Raw genomic sequence first — 26,343 nt, forward strand, 5'->3', positions numbered from 1 at the left:
CTGTGGCACAGCCATTAACACAGCAATCCATCGGCCAACTGTGACCGCATGCCTCTTTTAACCTTTTTATTGTTAAGAATTTGAGAAATTTCTATTAATTTCAATGGGAATTAACTGGTATTTTTGGCCCAATTGGCAGAGGAAAATGTTAGACTAAGCAGTACCATGTGTAGAAGCCATCTGCAGCCTCCAATGGTGACTATTTATTTTATTATTTTGAAAGACTGAGTACACCATGTTCCCGATATCTTATGCAGACACGATTGATGGGATGAAGTGGTTAAGGTGTGAATCCCTGCTGACCAGAACACAAAGAGCTGCTGCAGTGTTTAATTAGGGATTTTATTGGAATATTTTAGTGTCAAATCCTGTTACTATTGGCTTTAAGTTCCCCTTTTAATCCACAAGAGAATGCAACCAGGCAGCGAGAACCTTTGCCTCAGTACAAATGAAAAGTGAGCCTCATTGGATTAAATTGAAGAAAAGCACCTTAAACATGGCCAGGTGCATTGGATATGGCTATTCTTTTTGAAATTGAGCACACATATAGAGCTAGGGGGAAAAAAACCCTCTTTTCCCCACCATCTTTACAGAATATCAACTTTATTCTCTGATTAAATGTTCAGACACCATCTTCTCAAAGAGAAGAAAGAATCCTTTACCATTGCCACTAATTGTGGATGTGCAGCTCATTAATTGGAAGTGGATCTGAGATTATGGTGTAGGATATTGATATGCAAACATATCTGAATTTCCTCATGCTGCTAATTTAGTATACCCAATCATTTTAAATGACTTAAATCGTCTTTTTGAACTGCCTTTTTCAATCAGTAGAAAAAGCTAATTTATTAAATATATGCATGTTATTCACCCAAAGCTAAAGCTTTATTTGCAAATTATGACATCTTTTAAGGAAACAATAGTCCTGATGAAACAATTAATTTTAAGAACTGAATTAATGCAATGTCAACAGAGGGCCGTATTTTTGCGCAGGAGGTGGGATCATTTCCAGGTCATGAACCCACCCCGATACAAACCGGGAATTGATCCACATTTTCATTGAGGCGGAAGCCTAATTGGAGAGGGAATGGATCAGTTGGCCAATTAGTGGCTGGGGCGGGTGTGTGGGAATACTGGACACCAGGAAAGTGGGCGTGTTATGGTCGAACATGGCAACCATTGCTGTGGCTGCCATCTGTGAATGATTTGAAAAGAGGAAAGAATTTGCATCTCCAAATTGGCCAAGCAGATGGAGTGCTGGAACCCCGGATAAGGTATGGAAGTTTTAGTGTTATTCAAATTTAACCATTGTGCAGTAGAATTTTGTCAAAACTTCCACTTTTTTAAATAACATAAAACTTTTTCAGTGCTGCTGACCCTGTTTCCAATGGGCTGGAGTTGTTCAAACGGCCACCTCCCCATCCCCATGAAAATATCGGAACATTAGAAGGCAAGCTGTTAACAAGCTGTTTAATTACATAAATGTGCCCAATTAATGATGCGGGTGACGACTTTTCCTCCCAGCCCCCGACACTGTAAAAGTCAGCAGGTTTGGGAACAGTGGTAGCTGACTGGCACGCAGGCTCTCAGTGATCTTTTTTGGGCGCCCATCTCCGTACCAACACAATTCAGCACGTTACTGGCTTTATGTTGATTTTCTGCATGTTAAAAATAAACGGTTTGGAAATAAAAGAGTTAAACTCCAAAAAAAATCATTGAAAAGAAACTTTAATTTTATTCTAACACCCAGTGGTCTAAGTGTGCCTTTACGGAAATTAACTGAGGACCACCGTTAATTTTATTTCCTTCATAATGATAAATCTACACAGCACCATTTATCATTTCACAGTGAGTATATTGCTGAATTACAAAGCACAGATGCTTTTATAGCTGCTATTCTGCAGGAGAGCACAATTTGTGTGGAAAGGCATTATCTTTGAGTTTAACCGGAGAGCGGAGTCGTCAACTTGTATAATATCTTCTCATTTAGGTCAATTTTCAGACCATAGCCCTGAGGGATTACTGATGATCCCAAAGCTTGTAGCTCGTAGGAGAATAATCGTTCAGCCTTGGAAACTTATCAGCATGAATAAGGAAAAACATCTATCATTCTACCATACAATTCTGGAATGTTCTTTTCCTTTCGTTAGAGAAAGAGGCATAGATGTAACTTAGTTAAGGACATTAACACTGTCAAAGCAATTGAAAATAAGCATTGTCAGAAGAGACTGATGAGTCACTCGAAGAGGCAATTTGCCTGTTGTCCCATGCTTGGTGCTGTGTATTGACTCCTTTATAACATGTCATTTCTTTCCTCAATGAGCTAGCAAGAAGCACTGTGCCAACATCTTGAAACCAGTCTGCAGAGAGCAACTCATTTTCTGAGGTTAGAATTGCCTTAAAGAGGCATGGAAATGACAGGGTTAGCATCAACAGCTGAGCTTTAAGTGCCTCCGGATGATGATCTGGGATCCACAAGCAGTCAAATGGAGCTGGTGAAATGTCAGGCATAGAAAATGTGACCATTCACTTCATGGAGACTCTCGAACACCTCCAGTTCCTACTTTTATTCCTCTTTCATATGTTTGTTCCCTCCCCCTTCACAGATGGAACAGTTTACTTATTCATCCACCTGCAAGAAGCAACTGGTGTGCAAATCTTTTGCAAGGAAAGTGCAGTGGTATGAATTTAAAAGAAGAAATGGCATGTGTCTCTGAGTAATCCACATCTCTACCGCAATTAGTCTTTCTGTTTTGCACCACTCAGCCCAAGGTTAAAAGGCATTTTCAATTTAAACTGCATCATTTCATATGGTTTCTTAAAGTGCTCCAATGATGCCTCAGTAGGAATATCTAGTGTCTGATATGGACAATGACTATTTGGGTAAGGGAATGAAGAGGCTACCAGGACCTGACAAATCATAATCAGCCTAAGCTAGGTTAGCACCTCAGAGGCTGGAGTATAAAGTGGTAAAATAATAAAAAATTGCCTCAAAACTCCAATGGGGTTCCTAGTTGCTTGGTCTGCTTTGGCTCTGGGATTTTCTCACATGGATCTTACAAGGCAGATGTCATTAGGGGTGGAATCTCCCTACACTTGCAATTCCCACTTGAATGGCTGAATTGGGCCCCAGCACATACAGATTCAACCTCCTTTCCCTCATTACTTCCACAGTTCTTCTGAGATGTGGTCTGTTGAGTTAGCTGAGACTTATGGGCTTCCAGATGCCCTCTTTTGCATTTCTGTAAGTGTCTGTTCCTTTTTGGGTTACAATTCCACAAGCAATTGCAAGAGAGTGTCATTAATGTGTGATCTTTGCTGAGTACCAGTAAGGTGGTATCATTGCTGAGCCCAACCTTGTTTTCACCTGACATTCAAATGTACACCCACTTCCAACAGTGAGTTATTGGATTACAATCAGGAATAGGGACCCTGTTTGTTTTCCCCTCCCTAATCCAACAGCAGTTGTGGAAATCCTACTCTTACTCAGAAAGTATGTTACTATTCATTGACCCCTGCTAAAAGTATGGCTTTATTGAAGTTGGGTCAATCTCAGTAATCATGCCTTTCCATCAGGGTTGAGTAGCCAACCATTGTCTCGCCCGACACATGAAGAATGACCACTTGTTGAAGGTTCTCTGCAGCCATGGAACCATGACATAGTATGAACCTTTGGAAGAGAAATAAGAGGAAACTATAAAAACAAAGATGAATGTGCTTTTACACCTCAGAGAATTGGGAGTTTGTTGTTTGAAATCTTGTTCTGGATTTACTTTGCAATTGGTCTCCAGGGTTCAATCTTTGAATTTGCTGTTTTCAATTAGAAGTTAGGAGCCAACTTCACTCTTTTGGAACCTTTCTTTCATAAATATTGGATTGTCCTAAAGCCAGATTTTGAAGTTTTATGGTTGGTTGGTACTTCACAGCTTATCACAGGGATCAAAACCATGCTCATTTTTCATACCTTAAAAAAAAACAAAGGATTGGCGCTGTGACTATGACAGACATCTGTCCAGTTCAAATCTTAAGACTCACCATACATTAAACATCTTTAATCCCTCAATTGCAGCCTTGTTTCTTTTAAGGATATATACATTCCCAGTAATTCCAGAGGAGAAATTATTAGCTCTTGCTTGGTATTTAAAGTCAGGGTTAAGCAATCCACATCCTTAACTGGCATGTACAAGCCACTTACATGGGATTATCTAACCTCTGTTTACATAGTGGAATATGATTACCATGTCCCTCTTACACTGGAAAAAGCCCTACAGCTGGTAAAAGATGTTTTCAACTCTGCAGCCAAGAGAGATGTTTACACTGGTGACGCTCTGAAGATTTGCATTATTACAAAAGATGGAATCAGAGAGGAATCGCTGTCTCTTCGGAAAGATTAAGACCAAAAACCTTTCCTGTTCAGAACAACCTTATTGTTGAATTGAAGTAGTCATTTTCCTTTCACACCACTGATGGACCTGTGCTGGCAAATCCTTTCTATGTTTTGTTAAAATATACTGAGAAATAAACTTTCGCACTGGTTAAAAAAAAACAAATATTGGGAGTCATGGGTCTGGAATTTCACCTGAGCTACTTCTAGTTTACCACTGTCATTTCACTGAAGTTGCTGCACCAATCTGATTTGTACATGTAAGCAGCAATTCCAAGGAAGTTACAGGAGCAGAGTGGGAATAGCTCCAAAGAAATTCCTGGCCACAAAGTCTACTGATGTAATATAGAAATAATGAATATCAAACACCCTAACATTTTTCCATTCATCTATGTCCATTGCAACTAATGCATCAGATGATCTTAAAGCCAAAACTTCCACAAAGGTGTGAAAGTTGGTTGTCCATCTGTGTGACATGCTCTGTTTCTGTGACCATGGTGCATTATCTCTCCTCAATTTCTCTGCAGCCTTTGACATGGTTGACCAAACTATCCTCCTCAATCACATCTCCTCCATTGTCCAGCCAAGTGGGACTGCCCTTGCTTGATTCCACAAGTGAGACTGATTTTGCTTGCTACCAGTCTCACTACCTAATTATAATCAGAGTATCTCCAGCAATGGATTTTCCTCCCTTTTTTCTCATTGTTGCTTCTGTAGCTGCCTAGGGATCTATCCCTGTCAGCCTGCTTGTTTTTATCAGATTTCCATCCTTGTGTCTAAATGCTTCCAGAGCCTTGCTGCTCCTACCTCTGTAAAGTTTTCCAACCGTATCTGATCTCCCTCATGCCTCATTCAGTCATTGCCCAACCATTGACAGCTGTGCCTTAGTGTACTCTAGAATTCCCTGCTTAAACTCCTCCACCTCATTATCCTTCTTTAAGACCCTCCTTACATCCACCTCTTTGACTATGCTGTTGGTCACCCCTCCTTTGGCTCAGTGTTTATTTTTGTCTGACGGCATCTCTGAACTGCTTTGGGATATTTTGCTGCTGCACTAAAAGTGCTATATAAATGAAAAGTATGTTTCTTTTTGTCCAGTTTCTGAGAGATCATCTTAATACCTAATGAAATCTAGTTTGAGTGATGTTTGGGCTACTTTTGATTAATTATGTCTATCTTCCTTTTGTACTGACCTGCATCAGGGAAGAGAATCATAATTCTACTGGTACTTTGTGTTCCTCAGTCCCGTTCTTCTTGAACCACAGATTGAGTGAAAATGAACAAAAGGATCCCACAGAGTTCATTTCTTGCAATAATGCTTTTTCAGGATTACCTTATCCAAGTTGGTTAAAGTACTATAGGGAAATGCAGGATTTCTTGACTTTTATTGTTAGAAAGAGATTTTCTGAATACATGTTAGCTACAATCTGCTGTTTGTTTTAAATCCTACTTCTTAATAAACCTCATTCATAATTTCCAGCCAAAATCATACTGCCTAATAGTGTGGGAGTTGTCTTTCATGTGAGCGATTAGGGAATACACATTTTATTTCCAAAGCATATGTTAAGCGTGGTTAAATATTCACACTGTGGCCTGCTTTCCCAGAACATTCATTGCATGAGACCCTCTTTCAGTCCATTCGCAGTGGGAACTGTGTTGATGGAAATGAACTTTTCTGTTGATAGAAGTATTGAGAGCAAGTTTGAACTATAAGCAAGGACTTCTCAATCTGCCAGTCAGATAACCAAGAATTAGACACTTCTATCAGGACAAACTGCCCTGTGCTAAATGGCCTATGAGCCACATTATGGGTGTATACTCTTTGGGTGTCAGCCATAGCTCAGCAGGTAGCTGTCCTGCCTCTGAGTTAGCGGGTCGTGGCTTCAAGTCCCAAGCTAGAGACTTGAGCACAAAATCGAGGGTGGGAATCCAGTGTAGTACCCAGGGATGAGATGTTAAACTGATAGCCCACAGGTAGATATACAAGATCTCATGGCAATTTTTTAGAGGAAAAGTAGTGGAGATTTTCCTTGTATCCTGGCTAATATTTATCAGCCAACAGCACTAAAAAGCAAGATTATCTGATCATTATACATTAATGTTTGTGGGAGCTTGTGCACAAATTGGCTGCCAAGTTACCTGCATCACAACAGTGACAACACTTCAAAAAAAAGTACTTCATTGGCTGTAAAAATGCTTTGAATTGTCCTGAGGTCACAAAAGCTGCTATATATATGCTGCCTGTCTTTCTTTCTTTTCATTTTGTTGATAGATTTCTAAATATTACATTGTGTCAAATATTCTGTACACTATGAAGCATTATTACCTTGACCAAGCTGATTTTTTTGTTAAACCCATTTTCTGCCATTGCTGAGGAGATGAAAAGCAAAAACATGTTAAAAGCTGTGAAGTTGGCACATGGGCACAGTGCAGTCATTCCTTATGCCACAGTGTCAGCATACAGGTTGTTATTCCTGAATCTGTCATTAGGGGAAGCATTAGAAATAATAAGAAAGAAGAGGCAAATTGAAGCCAAGACACCTTGTGGAAGCCAATTTAAGGATAACATTAGCAAGGGCAGTCTGTGATCCCAACTAAGGAACAGTGTGTGCTGTTAAAAGATTGGAAGAATAGAAAGAATTTACATTAAAAAAAAACACAGACAATAAGTCAGACTGTACAGATTCACAAGTGTTTCTTAATTATCTGCCTTCACGAAATCACAATTCAAGCTAAACTACCTCATTAAATGTTAACATTTGGCATTACTACCTCCTGAATGTAAATCACACTGTATTTAGTGAAACGTGATGAGCTTCACAGGCTGTGCATTATTGTGCTGGCATGCATAATTATAGTATGTGAGGCACATATTTACTGAACAGTATAATCTACCACAGGAAGTATTTTTTGCAGAATGAGTTGCATTGAAGTATGGATGAATTGAAACCTCCAAGCGTTTTTCACAGTAATGCAAACTGTAATTTAGGTTTATGTGAGCCTTGTTTCAGTTTGTTAAATGTTTCAGATTTTAATTTCTATTTTTAAAATCATCTTTTGAGCACAATTAACAGAAGAAAGAACACTTTTGTTTTTTCCTCCTAGAAATAAGTAAGATGAAGCAGAAATATATGTAATTTAATATTTTGTTTGAAATTCAAAGAATGTTGATAGATGACCAAGTTTCAACAAGAAGTTTCTTGATGTTTGAATCAAACTTATAAGGAACATTCTGTTATTGGAGTCATCAAGGATAATTTTATGATTACTAAGCTATAAAAATGCACCAAATACACAGTATGTCAAATATTTCTCATTGTTTTGCACTCAGGTAAATTGTACATTTGAAAATAAGGGGGACTAAATTTGATAGCTCTCCAAACCAGGTAATGCACGTTTAACCCGCCTACACCCATTGACTGCAATGCAGGTATCCTACCAACTTAATGCTACCCGGTGTGTTAAATGATTTCAATGTCCAACCAGTGCTAGAGGCACGTAACAACCGAAGCAATTTTTTTTTGTCATCTCATTGTTTCATGGTTTACCTTCCTGTTTTGTAACTGGCCATATCTTGCAGTGTGTCAAAACTCTGCTGTGATGACCAGGCCCTGTCTAAGATGTTGGAACTTAACCTGGATAAGATACAGAGTGACAACAATAAATTGAACTTACACTAACATTCCTCACATATGGAGCACTTTATAATGAAGAATGGCAAATGCTGAGCAGGCAAAGGCTAAGGAGTGCATGAGAAATTGAAGGTACTGTTGAATGTTTAGGTTTTTAGAGGGCTTTTGAAGCGAAGGAGAAGCTTAAGCAATTTGGAAAAAAAATCCAAACGCAGGTGCATTGTGGCTGAAAATCCATTTGCAATGGTGGAATTAAAATTCAGCTTTGTTGGTCATACTGCTGTCAAAACCATATGCCGAATCATTTTAATCCCATAGAATTACATTGAAAATACAGCACAGAACAGACCATTTGGCACAAGTCTATGCCAGTGATTATGCTCCACATGAGCCTCCGCCCACCTCTCTTTATCTAACCCTATCTTTCTGTTCCTTTCTCTCTCTCGATTGTTTATCTAGCTTCCCCCTAAACACACCCATGTTGATAACCTTAACAATTCCCTGTGGTAGTGGGCTCTACATTCTAACCGCTTTATTGGCAACTATCTTATGCTTATGGCCCCCAGATCAGGTCTCCTGCACAAGTGGAAACATCTCCTTATGCTTACACTCTCAGCCTTTTATAATCTTAAAGGCAACTATCAGCTTACCACCTAGACTTGTCTTTTCCAGAGATAAGAGCCTCAATCTGGATAATCTTTCTTGATAGGTATAACCTCTGAGCCCTGGTATCATCCTTGCAAATCTTTTTGCACTCTCTATATTCTTTCTTCAAAAAATGATTGCATGAAAACTTATCAATTAATGTTCTGATGGCAACACACTTTAATGAAGTTTGTTCATTTCTTCCAAGTTACTAGCAGTTTTGGCGGCTTGGAGGAAGAAATCAGATTGCACATCAATTTCTGTAAGGCCCTGCTAATGTAAATCAATTTCTGGCAATATATGCTTCCTTCATACAGGGAGAATAATTTCGTGAAGGATTTCCCTCAACTTGCTGATGGATTAGTTGTCATTCCCCTTCCTGTGGAAGAACAGTGTCGGGGAGTTCTTTCTGAGCCATTGCCCAACCTCCAGCTCCTCACAGGTAAGCACCTTGTGTATTGTCAGTGCCCTATTGACAGCCTGCTGCAATTAAGATATCCGTGCAGACTTGTCTGTACACATGAGCCTGAAAGAAAACCACTGTGCGCAAAAAGGCCAGGGGAAATAAAGAATGATTTGTATGCAGGCGCAGAGTACACAGTCCTGCACAGTGATGGTGTCTGAATCAGGGCATGAACACCAGCTTCTGTCTTTCCTCACTGAGATAGTATTTGGCGTGTGAGTAATTAATTTTACGTTGAAAGCACTACCTCTTCATGCAATTCTGCACTTTTATTATTGTTCATTGCTCCTGTTATGTTAAAAGAAGTTAGAAGAGATTGCTCACTGATATGCAGACACTTCAATTGTAGCCACACAAAAAAATGTCACAATGCAATTCAGCATCTCTTCCTAATTCCATTGACAAAAATAGAATAATTATTATTATAGTTTCTTTTCAATGTAATTTTCAGGAGCAAAATGTTCCGACACCTGAATGAAGTGATTGTGAAAGATCCATAATGTTTCCCTTTTTATTGTTCTATTGATTTTAAGTTATTACATGTTTTCTTCATTTCCCTTTGGGGTTGCAGCACATCTCTCCAATATCAAGAAACCAGCCAGGCAACACTTTTATTTCTTACCTCCTGTTTGAATAACTTGCTGAGATTGGGAACTCTTGTCGAGAATTGGAGCAGCAAACCTGTTTCCTGCCGATTTGTGATGCAGCTCATTGGAAACCAGCATATTGCACCACCAACATTCAAACTGTACAGCTCTTTGCCAGCCAATATGCCAGGTCAAAGCTTGACCTACATAGCACATTGGCATCTAGCATTGCATGTTCCATTGCTCAAATGTGCAGCTCATGAGCAGCCAACATGTCAGGCTACAACATTTTGAATTAAGATGACATTCTGACAATCTTCAATGTGTTTTGATTTGGTAATTAGTAAAAACCAACTTGGTTTGTTTTTCAGGTGATGCGAAATACAATGAGGCTACTGGCTACCCCATGGTGCAGGAGTGGAGAGTTAGAAGCAATCTGTACAAGGTTAAGCTCAGTTCAATAACACAATCTGCAGGTAAAAATAAATAAATGAAGAACTTTGCTGAATAGGATTGCAATGATTCAAAAGAATTGGGTGTCACTAGCATAGTATGAAGATTTTTTTAACTGAACAAAATTTGCAAGCTTGAAAGGCACAGTGGAAGATCAAGATTTTGAGGAGGATTTTGAAAGCAGGGAAGGACTGACAAGCCAGAAAGATCTTAGGCATGATGTTTCGGAGGGCAGGAGCCAATAGAGCAATAAGTATGCCAAGGGCCACAGTGAAAGAAAAATGAGCTGCAAGCAAACATTACAGTCTACTGCAGGAATGTCTGAGCTTTTTACCTGGGTGTTCATGTTAAGTGCATTTGTGGAGGGGCAATCCAGGATACCATTAATTTGCGTATTTTTCACATTGCTGACAATAGCTCATCTTGATACTCAGATGTGGAATTCATCCAATGAGGCAACATTGCTATAAATGTTTCCAATCTTCTGGGCTGACAAAATACAAACAAGAGAAACCACTGAATGGTTAACAAGTACAGTAGAACTTTGTTGAATGGGCTTCAATGATTGGATTTCCAAGGCCCAGAGACCACATGCATCCCATAGTTTGTAGTTTGGAATCCCTGCTCTGTTGGGGTCCTTCTGCAGAGAATACAGCTGAATATATACCCTTAAATGTGGTTAAGTTGCAATTATTTAGAGCTTATATCACTACATATCTCAGGAAATGTTGATATATTTATGAGTCAAAGCATTGTGGATTAAAAATAAAAACATTATTAACTCTTTAAAAAATGTCAATTGTTTATATTACACCCAGGCGAGTGCAGGGTGGGGGGGAGGGCGGTGAAATTGCTCCCCTTTTCTGCCAGTCATCTTTTCACCATTACAGCATTTGTTTTTTTTAATTCTCTTTTTTGAGAATTTAGAGAGGATGTGCTTTGCTGATTATGAGAGTGTCCCATTATTTACATGTCCAGGTTGTAGAGAATTACTCAGATATGATTTCTTAGGTTAACAAAGAATGAGGTAAGTTTATTGACACTCTTCCTGAGCTAAAAAAAAAGAAAAATGCAACACCATTCATACGGTCACACACATTTGTCTGGGCTCACCCAAGTACAGATGGCAAAGTAAGAGAATAAGCTTATAAGGATTTTACAGTCCATACAAGAAAAAATGGAGTGGATGATTAGCTGTTCCTTGATTGGACTTAATGTAATGATTCAATGTTGCTGCAGTGTAGCTTAGTTTGAATGCAGTCGTACGGAGCAGACTTCCATGTTATAAACGATTTTGGTTCACAGTGGGTTTTTTCTCAGGGTGGTCATTTTACAAACCAGTTCTAGAGAGAGAAAGAGAGAGAAGGCACACAGTTCCAACAGCCTGTTTCAGTACAGCATTGTCCTTTTGCCTTCTTCCTCTCTCCTGCATGACAGGGGTTCTTTTGAAATACCTTGTGTATTCCAGAAGGGTTTGATTAGTTTGTGTCTGCTGCAGTTATTGTTTCAGCACAATTGAATTGAATTTTGAAGCCTCATCTCAGAAACATTTGCAAAGTCTTAATGTGATGCGAATAGTCAGGAGATGGGGTCTATCACACTCCCCAGGGCGTTGATTACCTGTCTTCAGACCAACTTTATGGAATGCAAAGTTGTGGTTTGTAGCAGCTCAGCTTGTCTAGGCTCTTTTTTTAAAAAAAAACTATTTTCTGTATAGGGTTCCAGTTTAAAATCCAGCCAACGAAAAAGATCAGAAATTATGTCTTCAAAAAGCACACCCTCATGACATGTAGAGATCTTTAGATTAGTAATTCTGATTTTTTAAAAAGCTATCAGCACTGTCATATTGCTTGGTAATACTTCATCTATTTTTTGACATGGCTAACTCTTAACTGCCTTATTAAGTAGCCTATTAAGTCACTCAGTTGTATTAAATCACTACAAGTATCTCAAGAAGTAAGCCCATCATCACCTTCTGCAGCCCACGTCTCAAAATGAATTTTTAAAAAGAAAATGTCTGTTGTATTTGATTATTATTTTGAATCACTGAGTTTGATCAACCATTTTAATTTGCCCTTGTAGAATACTTATAATTTTGACAATTACTAAATTTTAATCAAACTTTGAATTGAACATGGTCCTAACATTCGTCGCTCCATAAAACTCACTTCAAGGAGACACTGGGTAGATGCCAACAATTTAGTATCTGATTAAACATTACGGGAATGAAATTCTTCTGACAATAACTTATCTGAAATGGTTGCTGCATATAAAAGTGGGAGTTGCTTTTTGTATATCTGCCAGCTTTTCCCTGAAATTTATCAGCAAGAGGATTTTCATTTTGTCTTTCACAATACTGGTTTGAATTTCAACTCATTTGGTCTCACTTTACCATCTTCCTCTGTAACATTCCCTCTCAAATAAGTCCTGCAATTCGGTCTCAGTCACCCATCCTGGAAATTCATTTTGCTTGATTGTTCCATATTTGGTCTTAGAACTTGGTACGCTCTTGTTCTGCTGTCTGAGCTTTCTGTACTTGTTGTGGTGGAACGTTAATTGTCTACACTCTCAATTATTCACAATTTTTCCAGTATCAGGGCTCAATTTTGCAATAACCTCAAGATGCAACTGAACATTTTTAATCGATATTTGAAAATCTCCGTCAGGCACAGAGCTGCCTCAGGGAGGTGAAGAGTTTTAAAAATTAGAAATAAAGATTGAAAAAATGTTATAAAACATGTTCCCTCATGTGATTCTGTCACATGAGTAGGGACATGTTATAAACAAAATTTTAAAAGTTTTATTTCATTTTTATTTGATGTTGGAAATTGCATCCCGCCCGTGGATGAAATTTCCAAAGAAGTGCAAAGGCCGCTTGGTCTTTTCTCGTAAGGTTGGATGGGCAGCAAAAAATTTAAGTTAATTAATACTTTAAGGGCCTTAATAGGTCTTCCAATTGTTGGCGGGCACGCTGTCTATTCTCGCGCGTGCCTCAGACTGAACTATGGCGCGACTGCGCATTGACGTCAGGATACTTGCCTGATGTCATTGCACATCATTTCACACTCGAGCACCTGCCCGCCGAGGTGAAAATTCTGCCCTGAGTTTTGCATTCAGCAGAATAAGTACTTGTTATCTGGATTTCCAGAACCTGTTAGGACTTAGTATCCACTCAGCTCTGATGCTGGCCTTGGGTCAGAAACCTTTTGGTTCCTGGAGACCGAGGGAGACAGGTGGCCAATACTTTTCTCAAGAATTACTCATTTATCTGCACATACTAGGAACTTACTTTGGCAATCTAAATAGAACATATTGAATTTAAAACTTATTTTGTACAACTAAATTTAGGGGACTTTTGATTATCCATCAATTTGCGAAGGTGATGGTTGCTGGAGCGATCCCTTTTCACTGCACCAGTAATCAAGACTGACTATACTATGTGGTCGTAAATCTATGGAGGTTCCTCAATTTCCTGGATTAACTTTGGACTAAACCCAAAGGAGAATGGCATAAGCAGCTATTTATGTCATTTCTTAAGGATTGCTATGACATGGCAGGTGATGTGTGCCAGATTCCGTCACCCGCTCGTCAGCCAGAAGATTCTGCCCTTGGTGTGTGATTGGGACCTCAAAATGTAGCACATCAGTTTAGGCATTGATTGTTGTGCATGCACTCCATGTTTTACCTTGCATCTGATTTCTAGAAATTAATTCCACAATTAATACATGGAGAGCTGTTTTTTAATCAATGGAATGCTTCACAATTTTACTGCAGTATAATTTAATTTTAATTTCTATTTCATCATAAGAGTCTTCATTGGTATTGTATGCAAATAAAACATCAGACACAGTAATAGAAAAGTTGATCAGCTCTGCAGCAGTTGTATCTCACTAAGAAAAATTGCTTTTGTCCACCACACATCTAGAAAGTGCAGATATAAATCACAATTCGATGGAATTTATTTTTGTATTTAAAAAATTGTGAAATCGTTTGTTATAAATAACTACCTATAAAAACTATTATTTTGCTGTTATACGAATTCTATTAAAGCTTATCAGGTGCATGAAGTATAATTACTTCTTCATAACTACTAATTAAATTATATGGATAATTACTGACATGATGATGTTTTGAAGTTTTAAATTTTCTTGCCCATATAGTGTAAATTTAAACAAGCCTTAAAGCCCCAAGATGGTTTCGTTGTAAAGGTACAGTAGTGGCGTTGTGGTTATACTACTGGAGAGGCCTGAACAAATGAATAAGGGACAAGAGTTTGAATTTCCCGCCTCCATGAGGTCAGGAACAGAGGCATATGGGACCCGAAAATTATGAGGCTGGCAGGTGTAGCTGGTTTCTTGAACTTCATCCTGGTGTTAGCCATTTTGGCTGATGCAGGTTTGGGGCCCAGCAAGACCGTCCACAAGGTGGGCAGGCTAATTAAGGTTTAAATAATGGAGGCTGACTGGGATTTTCCAGTCGGCCTCCAGCTTCCCGATGTAATGTGGGCAGACTTACTTCCTAGAGACAGGCACCAGCCACAGGCCGGGTTGCCAGTGCTCGAAGCAAGTGTTGAGACCCTTACTGCTTGCCTGGGTGGGGGTTCAGCCAAAGGCCAGAGTGTAGAGAAGCTCCCCCCTCACCACTACTAGTGGCCTAGCTGCTTTTATGATTTTTTGTTTTAAAGTGGCTGAAAGGGCACACTCTTGTTGAAGCACCCTCTCCATTTTACTGCTTCTGGGTGCTCATCTGAAGCTGGGAGGCCTCTGATTGTCCCTCAGGCTTTGAGAGTCTGCCCAATGCCCTAAATAAGACAGGGAAGCTGTTGTCGTGCAAATTAAGGGGATGCCCAAATCAAAGTTCCAACCAATGGCTGTTTACCCCGCAGGAGGGTTTGAGATGCAGAAACAGTCCTGGCCCGTTTCCAGTCCCCAAAGTGAAAATTCGGCCATGAGTTTAAAATCCCACCATGGCATCCGGGGCTTTTAAATTCAGTTAATTAATTAGAAAGCTAGTATCGGTAATGCTGACCATAAAACTACTCGATTGGCATATCAAAAATTCCATCCGGTTCACTACTGTTCTTTAGAGAAGGAAATCTGCTTTCCTTACCCAGTCTGACTTATGTGTGACTCTAGACATACAACAATGTGGTAGGCTCTTCCCTCCCCTCTGAAATGGCCTAGCAAGCCACTCAGTTGTATTCAAGGAGATGGTGCACTACCACCTTCTCAAGGGCAATTAGGGATGGGCAATAAATGCTGGCCTTGCCAGTGATGCCCACATCTCGTGAATCAAGGGAAAAACAATATACTGAGCTGGAGTCTTTGAAAACAAAATTGGAAACTCTCGAGCTAGATGAGGAATTCGAAGAATTTTTGGTCCGAGTGCACGCTCTTGTCAAACTGAATATGTGGTTAAGAGCGAGGTGAGAGTTACAAGAAAAGATTCAGACGTTGCTGATGCTGATGTTGCTAGGGGGAGGCAGTGGCGTAGTGGTATTGTCACTGGACTAATAATCCAGAGACCTAAGGTGATCAGGGTTTGAATTGCACCATGGTAGATGGTGAAATATGAATTCAATAAAATCTGGAATGAAGCCATTGTCAATTGTCGTTAAAAACCCATCTGGTTCCCTTCAGGGAACAGACCACCCAACATTGAGCTAGGTACCAAAAACGACAAAGGCAAACTCAGCCTTGTCGACCCTGCAAAGTCCTCATTACTACATCTGGGGGCTAATACCAAAATTGGGAGAGGTGTCTCACAGACTAATCAAGCAATAGCCAGACATAGTCATACCCATGGAATCATACCTTACAGATAATGTCCCAGACTATCAGCAGAAATGGCAGAACAGTGGTATACATTTGGGAGCGAGCTGCCCTGAGAGTCCTCAACATTGACCACATGAAGTCTCATCGCATCAGGTCAAATATGGGCAAGGAAACCTCCTGCTGATTACCACGTGCCACCCCCCTCAGCTGATGAATCAGTGCTCCTCCATGTGAATGCCACTTGGAGGAAGCCCGAAGGGTAGCAAGGGCACAGAATGTACTGTGGGTGGTGTCTTCAATGTCCATCACCAAGAATGGCTCGGTAGCAACACTACTGACTGAGCTGGTCAAATTCTAAAGGCCATAGCTGCTAGACTGGGCCTGTGGCAGGTGATGAGAGAACCAGCAAGGAGGAAGAACATACTTGACCTCATCCTCACCAACCTGCCTGCCGCAGGTGCATCTGTCCACGACAGTATTGGTAGGAGTGACCACCGCACAGTCCTTGGGGAGACAAAGTCCCGTCTTCATATTGAGGATACCCTCCATTGTGTTGTGTGGCACTATCACTGTGCTAAATGGGATAGGTTTCAAACAGATCGAACAACTCAAGACTAGGGAAACAAGGGGCACAGTGGGAAATCAGCGGTAGCAGAAATGTACTCAACCACAATCTGAAACTTCATGGCATGGCATTTCCCTCACTCTACCATTAACATCAAGCCAGGTGAATCAATCCTGTTTCAATGAAGAGTGCAGGAGGGCATGCCAGGAGCAGCACCAGACATACCTAAAAATGAGATGTCAACCTGGTGAAGTTACAACACAGGACTACTTGCATACCAAACAGCAAGCAAGAGACAGAGCTAAGCAATTCCACAACCAACGGATCAGATCTAAGCTCTGCAATCCTGCCACATCCAGTTGCGAATGGTGGCGGACAATTCACTAGAGGAGGGCCTCCACAAATATCCCCATTCTCAATGATGGGGGAGACCTGCACATCAGTGCAAAAGGTAAGGCTGAAGCATTTGCAACAGTCTTCAGCCAGAAGTGCTGAGTGAATGGTACATCTCTGCCTGCTCCGGCACGGATGCATCGTGTTCAGCTAATTTGATTCATTCCATGTGATATCAAGAAACGACTAAAGAGACTGGATACTTGAAAGGCTGTGGGCCCTGACAATATTCTGGCAATAGGACTGAAGACTTGTGCTCTGGAACATGCCGCGCTCCAAGCCAAGCTGTTCCAGTACAATCACAACACTGGCATCTACCCGGCAATGTTGGAAAATTGCCCACGTATGTCCTGTACACAAAAAGCAGGATAAATCCAACCCAGCCAATTACTGCCCCACCAGTCTAATTTCGATTATCAGTGATGTGATGGAAAGGGTCATCAACAGTGCTATCAAGCAGCATTTGCTTAGCAATAACCTGCTCAGTGATGCCAGGGCCACTCAGCTCCTGACATCATTACAGCCTTGATTCAAACATGGAAAAAAGAGCTGAATTTCCAAGATGAGGTGAGAGTGACTGCCTTTGACATCAAGACAGCAGTTGACTGAGTGCGACATCAAGGAACCCTAGCAAAACTGGGGTCAATGGGAATCAGGTGGAAAACTCTCCGCTGGTTGGAGTCATATGTAGCATGAAGGAAGATGATTGTTATTGTTGGAGCCCAATCATCTCAGTTTCAGGACATCATTGCAGGAGTTCCTCAGGGTAGGGTCCTAGACCCAACCACCTCAGTTGCTTCATTAATGACCTTCCTTCCATCATAAGATCAGAAATGGGATGTTCGCTGATGATTGCACAATGTTCAGCATCACTCATGACTCCTTAGATACTGGAGCAGTCCATGCCTAAATGCAGCAAGACTTGGACAATATCCAGGCTTGGGTTGACAAGTGGCAAGCAATATTCGTGCCATACAAGTGCCAGGCAATGACTTTCTCCAGGACAAAGCAGTCCACTTGATTGGCACCCCAACCACAAATATTCTCTCCCTGCACTACTGACACACAGTAGCAGCAGTGTGTACTATCTACAAGAAGCACTGCAGGAACTCACCAAGGCTCCTTAGTCAGCACCTTCCAAACCCACAGCCACTACTAACTAGAAGGACAAGGGTAGCAGACACGTGGGAACACCACCACCTGGAAGTTCCCCTCCGAGCCACTCAACATTGTGACTTTGAAATATATCACCAATCCTTCACTATCACTGGATCAAAATCCTGGAACTCCCTCCCTAACAGCACTGTGGGTTTACCCATGCCACATGGGTTGCAGCGGTTCAGGTAGGCTCACCACCACCTTTTCAAGGGCAATTATTAGATGGACAATAAATGCTGACCTAGCCAGCGAAGCCCACATCCCATGAATGAATAAAAAAAAAATCAAATATTCTGTAGAATAAAGTTATTGTTGTCCATTTGACACCACTATATGTGGGGCTTGAATAGCTTATTTCCCAGAAGTGCACTCTGCAGTTGAATAAATTTGAAGAGGGTGCAGATGAGATTTACTAGATTGATACCGAGGTGAGCGATTCAGTTTTCTGGAGAGACAAGAGGAACTGGTGTTGAACTCCTTACAACACAGTAGGTTAAGTGTGATTTGATATAGGTTTTCAAAGAGTTTTGGTAGAATAAATAAGGAGTGAATATTTTCAGTGGCAGCAGGGTTTGTAACCAGAGTACATAGATTAAAGATAATTTGTGAAAGAAACAGAGGAAATATTTATTTTTTTCTTTTCAGTTGCAAGCTGTTCTGTCTGGAATTCACTGTCTGAAAGGGCAATGGAAGCAACTTCAACAGTAATTTTCAAAAGGGATTTGGATACCTTCTTGAAAAGGAAAAGTTTTCAGGGCTATGACAATAGCTCAGGAGAATGTGATTAATTGCTCGTGCTTTCAAAAAGCCGACACTGGGTACAATGAGCCAAATCGCCACCTTCTGTGCTGCAATAACAAAATATTGTAGATGCTGGAAATTTTAAATAAAAACAGAAAATTCTGGATATACTCAGCAGGTCTTTCAGCATCTGTGGAGAGAAAAGCTGAGTTAAGGTTTTGAGGTCAATGATCTTTCATCAGAACTCTGGCGACACATCATCAACCTGAAATGTTAATTCTGTTTGTCTCTCCTCAGATGTTGCCTGATCTCCTTCTGTGCTGTGTGTGTTGTGATATGATGTACATGCACCTTTAAGGGAACATATCTTAAACTGCTTTCAATCATTACCACCTTGATGGGAAATGACGTAGTCATCCCATGACTTGTAGTCAGTCAGTCAGCAGCAGGACCATAAGACCAAAAGACATAGGAGCAGAAGTAGGCTATTGAGCCCATCGAGTCTGCTCCATCATTCAATGAAATCATAGCTGATCTTATAATCCTCAACTTAACTTTCCTGCCTTTTCCCCATAACCCTTGATTCCCTTACTGATTAAAAATCTGTATGTCTCAGCCTTGAATATATTTAACAGCCTAGCCTCTACAGCCTTCTGCGGTAAAGAATTCCCCAGATTTACTGCTCTCTGAGAGAAGAAATTCCTCCTCATCTCTGTCTTAAATGGATGACCCCTTACTCCGAGATCAAATATGATCAACACTCAAAGCTCAATTACAAGTGAAGCTCAACTTCAGAATACACTGTCTGAGATTCATGCCTTTTAAGCAATAACTGACAAGAGACCATTGACCAATTCATATGTAGATGCAGAAGCAAGGGGTGTGATTGCAACTTAACGGCATCAGAACTAACCAACAGAATAATCAGTTCAGGGTAGCATTTCCCCCACTGGAAGCATTCCAAAAAGACACCTTGGACCAACCCAAAGGTTGGACCATGCACTACTACAAAGCAGACACAAGTGCGAAGTCCGACTAACAGGTAGACAGGGTCTACAGGCTATGTGTAATTTGTCCATCATTGGCATGATAGCCACTTGCAGGCAAGCCTAGTAAACAACGTGGATGGTGCAGACTCATATATGCACCAAGAAAATGCCAAGGTTTCAATGTTGTATGCAAGGCATGTGGCACCAGAGGACACCGGAAGTGCTAATGCAGAAAGCAAAGGCCAAAACAAGTGGGTTTGATGTCACAAGAAGCTGCGACCAAAACCTCACAGGTACAGCATTTCAACCAACCAAGAGCACGTACCAAACATTGTCAAAACAAGACCGACAAAATGTCTAACCAGGCTATACAGTCAGATGGTGAGGTTGACCAGACCATCAACACAAAAAGCAACCTGATATACAGCACGGTGAACATCAAAGAACGTATTGACACAATGGTGCCAACAGAAGCCTTTGACACCGTCCAGATTACATGCTCAAAGTTGCAAGGTCAGCATAACCTATATGCTAAACTGGATATCAGTGCAAAAGACATTCTTCCACTTCGCACACTGAAATGTGTGTACTGACAGAAGTGGCAAGTGATGATTCAACCAACCACTGCCAAACTCAACGTGTACAACGGCTCGGAGATTCTGTAACTGGGATCCATTACACTCAAGCGTTGCTACAAAATCTCTGGTCACCTCAGAAATAAGCTCCATGGGTTCAGTGATCACAGGCCTACCTGCCTACCAAGGACCTGTCCTTGGTCACCATCAAGACAATGATGAGGATCACTGACCACAAGGAGCACCATCGGAAAACCTGTGCTTACACTGGGAGAAGGTCACCACAGTTCATCACAGAACACTGATTGAACCGAATAAGTATATCCATTCCAAATTTGTATACTTCATGCTGTGGAACAAACGGAGAATTACAACTTGGCAGACAAGTGCGGACAAGCCTCCCCAGTCGTCACTCCTCGTTACTCCCAAAATTACATGAGACATTACTCAAAAAACAGAGGAAAAGATGCCCATGAAATGAACATTGGACCAAAAGTTCGAGTACAACACACCACTGATGGTACCTGGAATCCAACAAAAATTGTCAGCATATGTCGAGAACCATGATCATATAGAGCATGAACACCATATGGCATGAGAGTGTGTAAAACAGATCCCAAATCAGAACAATGCAACCAGGAATACTAAGCAGCCCTATTGTGAACAGTCCTGTTGTCTAAGACTTGCCACAAACAAGTCAACTCTAACCAGCATTTTGAAAAAATATAGCAGTCTCCAGCAAAGATCACTGTAACTAAGTGTGGATGAATAAATCACCAATTATAAACGTATTGCTCTGTGTAAAGTGCATTAAAACACAATGTTATTTTCCTTTGCTGTCATTGTAAATAGTTTGATTCTTTAAGGGTAAACATTTAGTTAGAAAAAGGGGGATGTTGTGATATGATGTGCATGCACCTTTAAGGGTATGTATCTTAAACTGCTCTCAATTATTTCCACTGTAACAGGAAATGATGTAGCAGCCCCTTGACCTCTAGTCAGTAAAGCAGCATTGGGACTAGCAGTAAGATGTTTGTGTGCAATATTCTCCCAGTTAACTCATAATAGTTTTAATTTCAAATAAAGAGCCCACATTATTGTTTCACCAATCCTTGTGTGTGATTGGTGCATTTATGTTGAAAAGAAGAATAACAGTATGATTCTCTGAAACTTCATCCTATCCTGCATGTAAACCAAAAAGGTACATTGGAACTATTCTCAATAGTAAGTGAAAAGCAAAATAAAACAAAGAATTGTGTGGATTCTGGAAGACTAAGATACGACAGGGAGAGCAGAATAAATATACATTGATATGATAACAGGCCAACTGGAGCACATGGGGTTAATGGTTGCATCTCTACTTTGTGGAACTCATTGGTAGTCCAAACCAGTTTTAATTATGATGTCAATGTTTACTTTTCCAGGAAATTATAATTATTTTTAAAACAAGTAGTGTATTTTGGGAAGTCATTGTACCTATCCATAATTTACAGAAAAAAATCAAATTAAATTATGTTACTGATAATAAAAATAATTCTGACTAGTTTATTCCTCAGACTGGTGACAGATTCAGGGAAGTTCTGGTCCCTCTGGGCAGGCAATTTTTAAAAAAATTACACTACAAGAATTATGATTCTCTTAGGAAAAAGGGATGTTGCTTCCTTTCTCTGTAATTAATAATCCACTCAAAATCATGGATATACATAGTTTGAAACATAAAACTTCAGAAAATGTGATTTGGATAGTGGATCTTCAATTACAGAAGAAAAGGGGGATTATTCTTTTTTCATCATAGTAGGACCTCCTTGATGCTAAATCGAACACAAATGTAACATTAATACATCTACTCATCTTTTATTGGCATATTATTGACCCGATATAATGAAATGAATAAGTTTTTAAAAACAGTTTGAGAAACAGTTGCAGTCTTTTTCTCAGTGGAGGCAATTATCTGAAAACATGCATTAGTAGTGTATCATCAGAAAGTTTCCCCCAACCTCATCCAATTCCCCAATTCCCACTTGTTCATGCTCAGTGCTCTTTCTTTCATGTGTTTTTCTTATTTGACTTTTACTTTGTTTTCAATTCAGCTGAGAGCTTCTTGCACAGCCACCCCCAACACCACCGCAATACGTCATGTCCTGGGCCTCTGCTTCTTTCTCTGTTGCCTTCCCTCCCATGAATGTGGCATATCCAGGGCATTAATTACTTGAGAAAGATTGATCTGAGAGTCTCAAAATGAGTAATTAACTGTCCAAATTCTTTTGAGTTTAGAAGCATAGTTCATAATCATTTTTAAATCAATTGAAGCTGAGCAAACTTTAAAAACTAGTGAAGTTTATCTTACAATTTAAAATCCCTATAAATAGAATCCATTAACCACCACGGCACTGATTTGCAAGAGGAAAAATGATAATGAATTTGTAAATGAGTTTTCCATTGGAAGAGCTGGGTGCGATGAGGTTGTATTGAGTTTAATTTCAAACTGGTTAATGTATAAAATTGGGAGAGGAAGAGAACATAAGCATTTTTGGAGCAGAGAAAGGCCCTGAAGCCCAACCAGTCCAACCTGAAGAATTATATATCTCTGCAAATTGGTTTGATATGGATCATGAAATGCTTAACTTAAGAGGAAGGAAAGTCTAGGAAATTTTCCAACCCAGTGGAGACCGTTTCTTTGCTGTTGAACCTTTCTAGCATTGTTGCTGAAAAAGTGGGCCCTGACCATCCTGAAGCCGCTCTATTTATTTTAATGGGGTAGGGCTGAAACTATGGACTGGCATGAAAGCTGAACCATGCTAGGAAAATATGTCATCAGGAATGTTGCAAATCTTGTGGTCTTGGTTTGTATTTGTCATTTATTATGGCATTAGGTAAAGACACCCTGCAATAGGATTATTTACATGGTTTAGAAGGAAAGGTTTGTTGATAAGAATCTATCTTATTTTTACATTTTGCCAAATACTGGTTCAAGTGCCTATTTTTCAATTGGATTTATGGTCCAACAAAATGGTAGGTGTTCCAAAAGTACCATTTCAGTGAATCATATTTCTAAAATTGGACAAAATATACTCATGTCCAATACATTCAGGCTATTTTTCAGCTTTGAGCACTACAATGATTTAGCAATCATAGATTTCATCACTATTTTTCATCTTTCAAGTAGAATGGTATTGGGTACCAATAGTGAATCAGTACTTGAGTTTATAAAGAGTACCTTCTAAAAGGAGATACTTAAGTATCACACAGTAAAATAAAGGAATAGGTTACTTTTCCTCAGCTTTAAACAACTACATTATTCTTAACAATACACACAATGATCAACGTTAAAAGCTAACAATTTATTGCCTATGGTTCTGTCCAGTGCTGTAACCATCAATTTGTTACTGATGAGCTGCCAGAAGTTGTTTTATTATGCATTGATCCTTGATTGACCTTATGAGCAGATCTATCTTTGTCATTTAATTATGTAACCGATTCCTTATCTTCCCAATATCTCTACCACTCTGGTGATTATTTGTAAACTTGCCCTTCATAAAGATTACTAACTCCAGCTCTGATCTAGAGTCAAGTGATCCTTAAGTACTGCAGAAGTTTTTCTTAATTGGTTTTTGATGCGACCTTAATGAGCAAAAATCTGTTGATGCTTATTTTTTGTTAGTTTTCACGAAATTGTTTTTGGATAGGATCCATCCTCAAACAGCTTCATTATTGGTTTCTGTTGAAAAGTTTCACTCAAATTATCCAACATATGGCCCAAGAATTTTCATCTCCAATCATCCTTTCCTATCCAGCCCCAATCATTACATTTGGCTGAGGTTGGTGCTATAGGAAAGAACAACACATTTCACAGTAAACTTTTAATGATTTAACTCCAATGCTTACATATGGCATCGATTCTTTTAATTATTTTGCTTATGGCCTACATTTGGCAACTTTTACATCTTTCAGTAATTATACATTAGCATTATTCCTTCCTCCACCTTAAGTACCGGTTAGCAACACATGAAAAAGACTACAAACACACTTTGGATTTTAATTCAGTCTTGGATCACTCAGACTGCACACTCCCTCAGGTTTTATTAGCTGTGCACAAAACTGTAGATGTTTCATGTTTTACTCTGCATTCTCTAGTGATGAGAGAGCCTGCATAAGCAGCAACATTCATAGAATCTACTGAATATACCCCCTTTCCATTACTTTCTCCCTCTTGAAGACACTACCTGCTTGCTGTAGCCAACAGTCATATGAGGTCTCGATTGTAAATGCTGGGAGTTTTTTGATTGTAGGGTGATCACAGGTGAGGCCATCTACAATCTTCTTACAATCCTATCCTCACACAAAATTCACACATGCACATTCCCAGTAGGGATTGTTGGTCATTAGTCATGATTGGGACTTCTGGCCCATTTTCCCTTCCTTACCTCAGAGGCCCCGAGACCAATTATGATATCTCAATGATAGCCCTAGCTAAAAGGGGTAAAATGTTTATTGTACATGGTCTACCTCCCCAGTCTGCACAGCTCAACTACTCACTTCCCAAAATAAAAACAGAAAATGCTGGAAATACCGCAGGTCTGGCAGCATTATGGAGAGAGAGAGACAATTGGCCTGGATTTTGCAGTAGTAATGACAGCTAAACAGTCAGTGTTTTCCCACATTAGTCCTCTGAAACTTCTGGAGTCTTCACGTGCACAGTTAAACAGGGAAATCCAAAGGTTGCTGATTCTATGCTTCCCCAAAGGGTATTCTGTTAAGACCACACCCCCCACGGATGGCAATTGGGTGAAAATTATTACTGTAATTCCTGCCCCCAACTGGAAAGGTATCAGGAATAATTGTGCATGTAATTGCTAATAAAAGTTAATATTTCAGGTCAATGATCTTTCATCAGAACTGGGAAAAGTTAGAGATATAACAGGGCTTTAAGTAAATACAGGGGCAGAGAACAGTGGAGGTGGGAAGGGTATTGGGGAGGGGAGGAAAGAATAAAAAGGAAGGTCTGTAATAAGGTGGAAGGCAAAAGTTATTAAATGACAAAAGGGATGATGCAAGGTAAAAACGTACAGTAATGGAGTACTGGTCATTCCCTAATCTCAGACCATAGTGCAGCCTCTGGCATATGTGCAACTGTTCCTTTCCAGTCGGCGGCAGGATGGAATTTTTCTTGATTTTTGGACTGTTTAGTCAAGAACTAGCGGGAAAACAGGCCTTGAAAGTGAGTTGACACTTCAGGCCTCACATCCACTCCGTCTAAAAAGGCATTTGGGGCTTTGAGAGATAAACAACTGCATCTCCAGAAGTGTTGCAACTGGGCTTCCCAAACCACAGATGAGATTTTGGGGTCACAAGTTCCAAGGCCGTAATTATGGCTGTGGAGCTGAGACTCTGTAGGGAAAGCCCTGGGTTTGGCTCCAAGGTCTCATGATACATGCACCCAATACTTTTTTTTCCCTTGCTTGCAGTTCATTGGGAGTGAAGTGGAATAAACCAGCTTCAATACTTGAGGCAGCCTCAATACTTGCTGTGAGTGCGCCTGATTTTTTTTGAGGGGGCTCGCAGTTTGCTGGGAGGGGAGTGAACAAGTTTTGCACAGAAAGCCTCAGTATCTTCTGTGAGGGTGCTCGATTTTTTTTTCTGGCTCCCAGTTCACCGCAAGGAGAGGGGAGTGCACCTGGTTTGCATCAAATCTTGATATTGATCAAGTCTGAATGTCACATTGGAGATTGGATGTGCAATATCAACCACGCTGCCAGATTTTGAGAGACTGTGTCACAACATGCATGCTCATGTGTCTCATTAGGTCCGGCGAGTAAGATAACATTTTCACAAAATAGTTTAAATTGAAGATCACATGATTTGCTTATGTTTAAGGTTAGTCTGGACTTTAATGGTTAAATAGTGAAGATAACTGTGGAACGCACCCCCCACCACCCCTGCTCAACAATAAGGTCATTCCCCCCACCCACCCCACAGTTCAACAA

The 26,343-nt window shown here is 40.1% G+C and overlaps 1 protein-coding gene and 1 long non-coding RNA gene across 5 annotated transcripts in view; one reads left to right on the top strand and one right to left on the bottom strand.

Annotated features, from left to right (window-relative positions):
• LOC121280874 overlaps nucleotides 1-10,713 on the bottom strand; it is a 51,298-nt gene extending 40,585 nt beyond the window's left edge. For both annotated transcript variants that reach the window (XR_005943739.1, XR_005943740.1), the window contains exon 1: nucleotides 10,499-10,713. This is a non-coding gene — a long non-coding RNA (uncharacterized LOC121280874). The remainder of the gene's footprint in view (nucleotides 1-10,498) is intronic.
• The window catches only part of LOC121280872 (astrotactin-2-like), a 1,734,361-nt gene that overhangs the window by 1,016,155 nt on the left and 691,863 nt on the right, over nucleotides 1-26,343 (top strand). For all 3 annotated transcript variants that reach the window (XM_041193192.1, XM_041193193.1, XM_041193194.1), the window contains 2 exons: nucleotides 8,979-9,103; nucleotides 10,083-10,187. In XM_041193192.1, coding sequence (XP_041049126.1) covers nucleotides 8,979-9,103; nucleotides 10,083-10,187 — 230 coding nt within the window. The remainder of the gene's footprint in view (nucleotides 1-8,978; nucleotides 9,104-10,082; nucleotides 10,188-26,343) is intronic.

The sequence above is a fragment of the Carcharodon carcharias genome, chromosome 8, assembly GCF_017639515.1.
Source record: "Carcharodon carcharias isolate sCarCar2 chromosome 8, sCarCar2.pri, whole genome shotgun sequence".
Taxonomy (NCBI): domain Eukaryota; kingdom Metazoa; phylum Chordata; class Chondrichthyes; order Lamniformes; family Lamnidae; genus Carcharodon; species Carcharodon carcharias.